Genomic DNA, 11,392 nt, shown 5'->3' on the forward strand with positions numbered 1-11,392 from the left:
GCTCTCTTTTCTGTGTGTGTGTGTGTGTGTGTGTGTGTGTGTGTGTGTGTGTGTGTGTGTGTGTGTGTGTGTCAGACTGAGAAGCATGAATGTGTATCTGGTCAAATGTATCGGGCCCAGCGTGGCGTTCGGCTGTCCAACCTCAGTCCAGGAAACTACTCAGTCAGAGTGAGAGCCACGTCTCTGGCTGGCAATGGCTCCTGGACACAAACTGTGGATCTCTATGTGGCTGAACGTAAGTAAGACGCATGCGATCATGCATCATTAGAGTTGATTGCAGCATTTTTTTAAACAAAATGTTGTGCCTTTTTGTTTTCTAACAACTGAATGACGTCAAAACTACCAATGATATTAATCAAACTGTTCGACCTAGCAGGATATGAAAATATCTTCTACGCCATGATCTTCGTTCCCATCTCCATCATCATCTTCATCTGCCTTCTGATTGGAGTGATGGTTGTTCTCAACAGGAAAAGGTTTGTGCACAAGAAGTGTTTCGTCACCTACGAAAGATCTATCCTGAGAAAGAGAATGCCATACTTTTCCCGAAAGAAACGCGACCCTGTATCAGGAAAAAAACCAAAATGAAAGGCATATGGGCATGTACTTTTCTTCCTTTTTCTTCCCCAAAATAAACACTTAAACAACGTACTAATGGGTGGTGTGGTCACACTGTGATCCACAGTCACTCAACCAACACACTAACCAAAGCAAAAATGCTTTTGCCAATTGTAGTCCATAAAACTAAGTGGCAAATAAAGCTAGAATTCCATCTGTTACGTGATTGGCACCTTGTTGTATGTGGGGTTATAATATTTAGTGTTTATGTTGAAATACCAAAATTATCCTGAAGAGAACTGAAGATCATAAATTTGCATGATTTGAACTCAAAACAACCTGAAGTAATATGAAGTAATGAGTCTCCAGAAGAAATTAGCAACACCTGTCATACTGTGATTTTACTTTAGGGCCTATTAATCTTTTTTTCTTTTTTCTGAGCCAGCCACAGTAGGTTTCCTAATTGAAATACTACAATACTTGTTTTCACACGTGCACTGCAACAACTTCTCTAGTTTGTAAATCAGTCAGTCTTTAACCTGTCCATTCCTTAGTATGAAGATCAAGTGCTAGAGAGCTGTGCATTGCTGCCTCCTGCTCTATCCAGGCACTGTTATGCCTAACAAATGTCGAGTATATCTGGGAGCGTAAATGCATCTGAAGCAAAAGTTCACTTGTGTCAACAGTGAATTTTGCATTTTACTAGTATTCTTTGTAAAATAAAAAAAATTGATGTGCATGATTATACCCTTATGCATGCTCCCTGTTCTGTGTCTGTAAACATATATATATATATATAATTTTTTTTTTTTTTTTTTTTTTTTTTGTCAGGAACAGTGATCGGCTCGGAAATGGAGTTCTGTACGCTTCAGTGAACCCAGAGTACTTCAGCGCAGCAGAAAGTGAGTGAAGTTAAGCATTCCCGTCCATTCAGTGGCCTTTAGTTGAAAAACAAAACATTTGATAAGTACCTGTGATCAGCACTGCTGAGATGGAAATCTTGGTTATTAATAAAACTGCCTCAGCTTCAGCCACCATACACCTATAGGAATTTAAATCACATTTATAACCTATGCACATTAATGTGCCAGGGAGCAAAGCCAGCCAGTTTTTATCAAATTTATCACTAATTTAAAGCCATGAAAATATATTACACTTGTACAACAATCACAATCAACCAGAAAACAACTGCAGTAATAACTAATAATTTGTCAGCTGGACTCTCTCCACTAGAGCGAGGCTAGCTAATGTGTTTTTGAAAGATTGAATCTTTACATCACTATCTCTCTGTCTGCTTTGTTAAATAGCTAACACTGGATGTGGATAGGCAGCACACATCAGAAAGTAATCACGCTTCTTTTGCTAACATAAAAATGCCTTTTTCTGTGCAGTGTATGTACCAGATGAGTGGGAAGTGGCACGGGAGAAGATCACCTTGAGCCGGGAGCTTGGCCAAGGGTCATTCGGCATGGTGTACGAAGGCATAGCCAAAGGTGTGGTCAAAGACGAACCAGAGACGCGTGTTGCCATTAAGACTGTTAATGAGTCGGCCAGCATGAGAGAGCGGATTGAGTTCCTCAATGAAGCCTCCGTCATGAAGGAGTTCAATTGTCATCATGTGGTATGTGCTCACATAAATTCAGATCTTACGGAGAAATCAGGGTAGTTCATATTTTCTGACTAGTTAAGAAGAAATGGCCACATGGTTACATCAGTTCCCTTTGTTACCTGTGTTTGAATCATCCTATGTTTGTTGCAGGTTCGTCTCCTGGGAGTGGTCTCTCAGGGCCAGCCCACGCTGGTTATCATGGAACTGATGACCCGAGGAGATCTAAAAAGTTACTTGCGCTCCTTGCGACCTAAAGAGGTAGTAAATTGTCGTCATAGTGATCCACAGAAAATGAGTACTGAATAAAAACAAAGCTAAATATTTAATCAGTAGGGGTTTTTTGCATGATAGTAACTTAATTGTATCTCTATCCAGTGTAATGCAATGTTGTAATTAAGTGCAGTGAGAGAGTATCACCTGTGGGTCAGATAATTCATGTTCGCTTGTTCTCCTTCATGTCTCCAGCAACAGTGGTCCAGCCTGTCTCTCCCTCCTCTGAAGAAGATGCTTCAGATGGCAGGGCAGATTGCTGATGGCATGGCTTACCTCAACGCCAACAAGTTTGTCCACCGAGATCTGGCAGCCAGGAACTGCATGGTAGCCGAGGACTTTACTGTTAAGATCGGAGGTAAAGGATGAGTCTTGTCACTGGAAGTATGCTCACTAAGTGTAAACTCAATTACAGAGTAAAGTAGAAAACACACCACTAGCATCATTAGCTATTTTCTAGACAGTTATAGCTACAATGATGTGCCTTGTTAAAATGTCTAAGGCTCATGTGATGTGCTGTCTAAGGGTGTTGTCACATCTTCTGTGTTTAATCAGTTTAAATTGAACTGTTCGTTTGTGCAGATGCTAGCACAGTAATAGCACTCGGCAGCGAACCAAAACAACTGTGCTGAAACCCTTTAGAGGAGGTGGTCTCAGTGCAGTTCCAAATGAACTCCAGAGCGGTTTGTTTATGGTGGGAACGTAATCCGACCCCCATCCGAACCAACTACAAATGCTTTGGATTCTGAATGGGGCAAGGCACTGTTAATGCCTGTACGGGCTAGCAGCTAGCCATGACATGAGCTTAAATTCTCCTTCTTCTCTGATAGTCCAGAACACAGCACTTTCTTCCTGTATTTGCTTTTGTTGCTTCCATCCACAGAAACTTCTGGCCAATGAGGGGACTGGGTTGTAGTCATGCATTTTGCTTTGCTTAGAGTTTACTTGGATTTTTCTCTGTGTGAAAACAAACCAAACTGCAGGGAAAAGCTACAAGTTTACAAACTGATTAACTGATTCGGACCAGAGTAAACAAACCATAGGTGTGAAAACACCCTAAGTGATGGCAGTGAATGTAATGCTGTTTTAAGAGTTATAATACCAGTAAAAAGCACCACCGTATGAAATACAAACCCACTCAAATTACACCAAGAAGTCAGAAAAAATTTGAAAGCATTTCTATCGAATGAAGTGACTGTTTTTTGCTTCACTTTCTTACTTTTGGTCTGTGTGCGCTTGTGTTTGTGTGTGTGAGTAGATTTTGGCATGACCAGAGACATCTATGAGACAGATTACTACCGCAAAGGTGGTAAAGGTTTGCTCCCCGTACGTTGGATGTCACCCGAGTCCCTGAAAGATGGAGTCTTTACCACCAACTCGGATGTCTGGTAAGCAGATGCATGAAAACACACATGGTGACTTCATTCTATGTGTATACTGCTTCCAAAAATATGTCATCATTGTCATAAAGATAATGGAAAGCACACTTTTTTGCCCCCCTCCCCATTTCCCTCTATACAGGTCATTTGGGGTTGTGCTGTGGGAGATTGCCACTCTGGCAGAACAGCCCTACCAAGGTCTCTCTAATGAACAAGTTCTCCGTTTTGTCATGGAGGGGGGGCTTCTGGAGAAACCTCAGAACTGTCCCGATATGCTGTAAGACACACAAACTCCACACTGCACATTCACATAAAATGCTCTCATGTCTGTTTTCCTCTTCTCTGCTGGTTAATTTTAATTATCCGCTCAGTGAAGGGGCACTGCTGCCCTTCAGCCTGTGGTCTCTGGATTTGCTGAACTGCAGTACTGATTGCCTTCACAGCCCATCTATATTTCAGTGTGTGAACTTGTATTCTTTAAGATGTGTTTCTTCTTAATGTGAAACAGCCGCAGTATAAATCCACATCAAAAGAGTCATGAGTGTCACAGACAAATTTGGCAACCAACAAGAAAACACTGAAGGATGCATCAGATGGTGAAGTCATGCGGAGAACAAATGTGAAGTCCCAGGGTTTGCTCTCTTCCCTAACAGCAACAATTTTATAAATAATATTATTCATTAGCATATCTAGAAAATACGGTCTTACTAGTGCACTTCCTTAATTAATAATGATGTGTTGTGTCCTAATTGTTTGGTTTGCAGCGGACCTCATCTCTTGCTTTACAAAATAAAAATCAGGCCCAGTTTGACATCCTGGAGCTGCCACTTCTGAAAAAAACACTTTTAGGTGCATTACTGCCCCCTTCTGGTTGTAGTAGCATGTTTGATACTACCAGGTACCAGTAAACACAAGAGAAAACGTTGATTCTAAGAAGATAAATATTGGTGTAAATTATTAGTATAATTTTTTTTAAGTGACCATTTTAGAAATAGCGGAGTCCACCTTACAGCAACTCTAAAACAAGTTAAGATGCTTCTTTAATCCACTCAAACTGCAGTGTAAGTTTGATAAGTTATGACTGCTTGAGTCATAAATTTGTTTGTCAGAATCAGGTTGGCTGCAGAGCTCTCTGTGCTGGATGCATGTGAAGGCAGCGTCAGCTCAGCACTTCATAAACAAGAAGCGAGTGCACGAGGGTCATACAGCCATTTTAGCAACAGAAAGCAAACATTTGGCAAAAGTAAATATTGGTTTGTTGGTAGGAAAGTACAGTTCCTCTGGATAGGGTCATTACTGCAGGAGGACATGTTGTTGCTGAATACTGACCTGACCTATTTGTGTGTGTGTGTGTGTGTGTGTGTGTGTGTGTGTGTGTGTGTGTGTGTGTGTGTGTGTGTGTGTGTTTGCAGGTTTGAGCTGATGCGAATGTGTTGGCAGTACAATCCTAAGATGCGTCCATCCTTTGTTGAGATCATCAGCAGCATAAAGGATGAGCTGGACCCGTGTTTCAGGGATGTCAGTTTCTTCTACAGCGCCGATAACAAGCCCCCCGATGCGCCGCAGCTCCACCTGGAAAAGCTAGACAACATGGAAGATGTTCCTCTGGACGTTCCGTCATCGACACAACTGCAGCAGACTCCAGCTCCCCAACAGACGCCCCCTTCCCCAAGCTCAGAAGCACCACCTGGCCCATCGCTAGCTCCCAGCTCACCTTCCTCTCCCTGCACGTCGAGAGCTGCCATGGACAAGCACCCCTCCAGCCAGCAAGCAGCTAATGGGCTGTCGGGGGCGGGGCACGCAGCGGGGGCGGGGCTCGGGACGGGCTCGAGCGTCACAATGCGGCCGTCTCTGGATGATCTGCCACCATACGCGCACATGAATGGAGGACGCAAAAATGAGCGTGCCATGCCTCTCCCGCAGTCCTCTGCCTGCTGATTGGACAACCCACCAGACTGCAAACCTTCCATCTGCTGGACATCTCAGTGGATGGAATAAAAAAAAATTTTGTTGTTGTTGTTTTGGGGAATTTTTTTTTGTTTGTTTTTTAAATCAAATACAGCAAACCGCGTGGTCCACTAGCTGGATGTGACCATTCAGTGAGACTTACAGGAAGACGAGCAAACATGTTCTTCTTTTTCTGTTTTTCCTTTTCATAAAGTTTTGGTTTCTACCAGCTGGCTGTCCAACGTGACACTGCCCTCGAGTGGGAAGATCAAAAACACTACAAATAAGAAAAATATCAATAATTTGTGAGATCTCTTTCTCTCTCTTTATGGCTGAACTTATTTTATAATCCATCATTTGTTACTTTTTTATATGTATTTACAAATGGGAGAAGAAAAATCTATAGACCTTTATATAAAACGAGCGGCGTTTTGTTTGCTTTTGAACGGGCATTATGGTGAAAACGTTAAGCATATCTAATGAAGAAGAAACTCTTAAGAGTGACTGGCATGTCTCGTCGGTCGTTCAGTAGTGTGGTTGCTCTGCAGGCTGAGTGTCAGCGTAATGCCGGATCAACAGCCAACTCGCTGAAACAAACAACCAGAGGGGGAAAGGTCAACTCTGCCAAATTTATTGCCAAATTTATACTGTTTGTCAGATTCTCTCTTCTGCAGTTTTGCCCTGTAATTCTCCAACACACTCCATTGAAAATTAAAGCAAAACAAATCTGCTACTGCACTATTTTGAAATAAAAGGGATATTACCTTCCCTCTACAGTGCTACACTACAGTAAATCTGACATTATAGACTTTGAAATTATCTGAAATTGAGCCACATCTTTTCACAAAGTGCTGTACCATTACGGTTAAACCGCCAAATACAGTCCATAAAGAAGCAAAAAAAAATAAAAAATTAAAAAAACAAACAAACTCAAAGCGAGGACTGCGGATGGAAAAAGTGTAAATGGGAAAAACAAACATAAACACGAGTTGTACAACGTCTCTCAGTCGGGGTTCTCCGAGTTCAGAGGCGTCTTTGTTGTTGTATTCGAACAGGTATTTTTTTAGGCTAGTCATCGGTCTCCAACCTTTACAACATCTCTCTGTGGGCAGAGCATTTATGTACACACCAGTTGTTTGTGTCACTTTTCTAACTTTTCTACAGTTGGAGACATTCATCGTGTACAGAAAGAAGCTGCTATTCCTTATTTCTCTTTGTGGTTGTAATATAGTCAATATCTATATATTAAAAAGAGAAAAAAAAACTCCTTCAGGTTGGATCTACGAACGTTTCAACTACAGTCCATTTTTTTTTTAATGCTTGTAACTGTGTAAAGTGTATCTGAGCTGGTTTCGTTTCTGTGTTTGCGTATAAGGTACGACTATTTGCCTTGTGTTTTGAAACACTTCCCCTCCCATCTAATTAGGGGACAGCGATGGGGTGCGACGACCATCGGTGTTCTTGTACTCTCTCGGGACCCTTTTGCATCAGTCCTCTATGGTTTGGATTAAACCGCTTCTACCCATCATTATCACTCTTAAGAGGCCAGGTGTCCCAACTAAATCTCAGGTCAAAGAGGAAAGTTTAATCCTGTTCTACTTTCCCGTTTGTTTTCTTCTTCTTCTTTTTTTTCCTTGTTCTGTCAAAACCCAGAGACATCCAGCCTGGTGTGTGTTAAACCTCGGTCTCATTCTTATTCTCTCTGACTGCTTTTCTTTTTTTAACAATACTCAAAAGCAGTGTTTTTACAACCGAATGGTTGTCAGGCTGCGTTTGATTTGACCTTTACACTTATGTATAGAAACCTAATACTGACAAAATGTAGAAGTGAGACATTTCAAAATGTAGCATTAAACACTGATAAACAATACTGTTAGTTAAATAATTCAGAAGGCATATTAAATAAAGAAATATGTAATTTATGATAATCTTCTATTATACCAGCTCATCACCTTAGTTTCCCCCTTTTTTTTGGAGGGTTTGTGCACACTTGCTGTTTGTTTAGTGCCTTTTAGCCACCTAGCAGCAAGAATACACTAAAAGGGGGCACGCAGTGGCGTCGGGGTGAGCTAATCCTAGTTATCTACCTGAGCCACCTGGTTCACCCAAGCTAACTTATTATAAAACAAACTCCAGAGTAAAAATTAAGTTACTTACTTTAATTACTCCTTTATTTGTTACCAACTATACAGGTGATAAGTACAGTTTACATTTTTACCTGAAGCATTTTACCCAGCAAGAAAATATTAACACATTTTCTTGCTGGCTCATGCTAGTTATACCTTTTTTTTTGTTCTGGTTTATTATGAAAGAAAAGTGTTCATTAAATCATATGCTGCCATAATATGCCCTAATTCATGGTAAAAAAACAAGAGCCGAATATGAAGATAATTGTGTTAAAAATTGGATATTTGTACCAGAAATGGTCCTCATGCTAGTTTAGTTGGGGGGAAAAAAGGTTAGCTGTAGCTAAGTGGCTAGCAGCTCTGTCAGATGATCCCCACACATGCATAAAAGTCCTGAAAAAGTAATTAATGACCAGATTAATCATTAAATGTGTGCCAAAACCCTCCCAAAATCTCGGGCAATAAAAGATAAAAGGATGTATAAAATGTTCTTTTTAGTCCGCATTGTAATCATTTAGCTAACAGTATTATGTGAACTCACATTTCTTTTTTTCTGATACTGCATTTTTGTCAGTTTCAGGGCTCTGTGTTAGTGCCGTGTGCAAACCTTAAGAGTACAATGCAAAACATAATTTATGTATTTCAGGCGAGTACAGAAACCTGTCTGTGGGATACTTTCACCTTCTTCTAATCAACTTCTGTCTCTTCATCAGGGGTGGTTTTCTTTAGGCTGCTAGAGTAACCCATATTATTTATCTTTTTTCAACATATAAACGTGTGTTTGTAGAAGATTGGGCTGAGACATGGGTGAAAATTAATCTTATAGCATTGAGAGGTTTTTTTTTTTCCTTTGGGAACATTAAGATGTCACAGGTGACACTAAAAGGATTTATAAAAGGAACAAGTATTGAGGCCCTTCTCTTTGAGAATAAATCTTAATGGTATTCTTTATGAAGATTTACTGAAGAAAAACCATAATGTATGATCAGAGTGGACCACATAGAAAGATTTTTAAAGGTTTATTTGCCTCTGAAAGCAGCATTTGTGTATCCCTTGCCCAAATGTTTCTTGGTTATTTATGTCCTTTTTGTGTGAAGTGTAAATCACTGTAAAAAAAAAAAATCCCCCATTAGATATTTTTGTTTTCCTTCTGATATGTTGTCATTTTGTTTTGTTTTTTTCTCTATTGTGGGGGAAGGTCTTGTTATTAATCCTTCAACCATCCATCTACCTCACTTTTTTTCTTTTTTTTCCAATCTATCTACATGTACAGAACAACAAAACATCTCACCTACAGTTGACTGGCTGTAATGACGATCTCACTGCATGCTGTCAATAACATGGTCAAATCCAAACCACAAACCAAACCATCCTGGAAACATGGTAAAAGTTCCAAGGGGAAAAACATGACCATCAAACATCTTGCTATTGAAGTTTGGCCCACGATGGCTTTTGTATTTGGGCTTTCTAAAGTCTGGAGGAGCTGCTACAAGCATACAAGAATGGAGGAAGGGCAATTCTGTCCTTTGCACCTACTCTGCACATAATCCACCACCACATTGTAGGGTTACGAAGTAGCATGTAGAATCCCCCCTTTTTATCTTTTGTATTTTTCAGGTTATCCTGTAATCAGGTGGATGAAGTTGTGACCTAAGCTAGCCACTATATGGCAAATCCACCTATTCGCTTGGTAAAACACACACAATGCAAACTTTCTTTATGGTACTATAAATTACTAACGTTTAATATGAAAAAATATAATGAAGAGTACAACTTAAAAATGTTTTATGGGTGTATTAGGGCCACATTGAGAAATTACTATATATTTTTTCATTATGTTGCCCTAATATTTGTACAGTTCTGGATGCCATTGTTGCTTGGAAAAACACTGTCGAGTGGGGTTTTCAAAGAGAGGAGAAGTAAATATAGCTGTAATTTAGTAGTAGTGCATGAAACTGGGTCTACCTGAAGGCCAAATTCGCACCTTTTAAATCCCACACGTGACCTGTGCCATGATGGTTCCGACCTAGAAAGCCCACTGAAGATGTTAGACAATCATTCACTTTATTTTTCTGGTTTATAAAAACAATGCTGCTACTATATGCTGTTTTAAAACTTGTTTAAACACATAAGGATACATATATGCAGGACTGCAGGCTGACAACCACCAGTTTCACCATTTTCAGTGTGACAGTTTAAATCCGTGAAAGCCCTCACTGCCTTTTATTACACTTTGAAGCACCGCCAAGTCTAAAACGAGCTTTCTCTGGTGATTTCTTCTTCTAGCTGTGGACAGTATAGACCGGTTTCAGCAGGCACACATTTTATATGACTTTTTTTTTCTGTCAATACTTGCAGCAGGTATTTGGTACGTAGAAATGTTGATAAGTGAAGGTTGTGTGACTTCTGGATTTCACTATAACTATTACTTGCTTCATTTGAGGATTTTTTTTTTCAACTTTTTTTACTGCCATAACAGGACTTTAGAGCTGTTGCTTTTGCCTCTAGACCTGTTTCCACATCAGTCAAATGCTCTCCCTCGTTTTTCTTTTCTTTTTTTTAAACCCTTCTTCCTCTCCTGTCAGGGTCATAACTTCAAACTGGAGGTCTCTGTAAGCCCAGCTGCAGGAAACGAATCCATGTTGGGTGGTCAGGATGGGTATTTTGGAGTTTGTGGTCTGAATTTTGCCTCACTTTTACCACTGGAACACCTCACAGAGCCGACATAAAATCAAATTTCGATATTTTTTTTCTCTCCTTTTTTGTTACATTGATGGTCATTTTGTTACCTGTACTTTTGATTTGTGTAAATTATTCATAGCCTTCCAACTTTTTGCGTTTTTATTGAAATGATCTGTTAGACTGAGGTTTCATTTTGGTTTCTCTTTTGTACATGCTGTTGTAAGAATTTTTCCTGTTATCGATATATTCTGAGTTCTGGGAAAAATTATTGGCTGAAGGAAAAGAGAATGTCTGTTTCTCTGATTCTTTTTTTTTTCTACAGGAGATTTAAGATGAATAAAAATGTATGCAAACTGTTTTGCTGCGTGTTTTGTTGGAACGGATGTTATTTGGGATGAATTTTGTATATTTCTAGTCAAGGTTTCAGGAAATATAAGTAGAACATCTCAGTGTATTTAATTTATAGTTCAATAACATGAGCACAGTGAACGAATATGGCTGAATTTATATAACAGGTTTAACATAAACGGCTGAAGCATGTTGCTTATTTTTCAAAAACAGGATTTGGTAACAGTAACCTGTGACTATAAACTGGATGTTGGATGCAGCTGCCAAAACCACATGTGCTGTCCGTGTTAATTACAGTATTCAGTTTTTATCCAAGTATTCCCTGTGAGCCAAAAGGTCAATTCAGGAGGATCTAAATGCTTTATTCAAGGTTCAAGGTTCTTTATTTGTCACATGCATAGTTATACAAGTATAACACACAGTGAAATGTAGCCTGACACGCTCCTCGACATGTGCAAAAAAATTGGGGGGGT

General features: G+C 39.8%; 1 protein-coding gene across 1 annotated transcript in view; it reads left to right on the plus strand.

The window, feature by feature from the left end:
• Positions 1–10,929, plus strand: part of LOC147338620 (insulin-like growth factor 1 receptor) — a 62,480-nt gene extending 51,551 nt beyond the window's left edge. Inside the window, exons 13-21 of the mRNA XM_086312849.1 lie at positions 76–235; positions 377–476; positions 1,390–1,460; positions 1,950–2,179; positions 2,318–2,425; positions 2,633–2,795; positions 3,696–3,825; positions 3,959–4,093; positions 5,229–10,929. Coding sequence (XP_086168975.1) covers positions 76–235; positions 377–476; positions 1,390–1,460; positions 1,950–2,179; positions 2,318–2,425; positions 2,633–2,795; positions 3,696–3,825; positions 3,959–4,093; positions 5,229–5,754 — 1,623 coding nt within the window. The 3' untranslated portion in view covers positions 5,755–10,929. The remainder of the gene's footprint in view (positions 1–75; positions 236–376; positions 477–1,389; positions 1,461–1,949; positions 2,180–2,317; positions 2,426–2,632; positions 2,796–3,695; positions 3,826–3,958; positions 4,094–5,228) is intronic.
• The last annotated feature ends 463 nt before the right edge of the window (positions 10,930–11,392 follow it).

Source organism: Aulonocara sp. 'chitande type north' Nkhata Bay, linkage group LG1 (assembly GCF_057382095.1).
Source record: "Aulonocara sp. 'chitande type north' Nkhata Bay isolate Kocher_YH1m ecotype deep benthic linkage group LG1, A_spYH_male_GT1.1, whole genome shotgun sequence".
In the NCBI taxonomy this organism is placed as follows: Eukaryota; Metazoa; Chordata; class Actinopteri; order Cichliformes; family Cichlidae; genus Aulonocara; species Aulonocara sp. 'chitande type north' Nkhata Bay.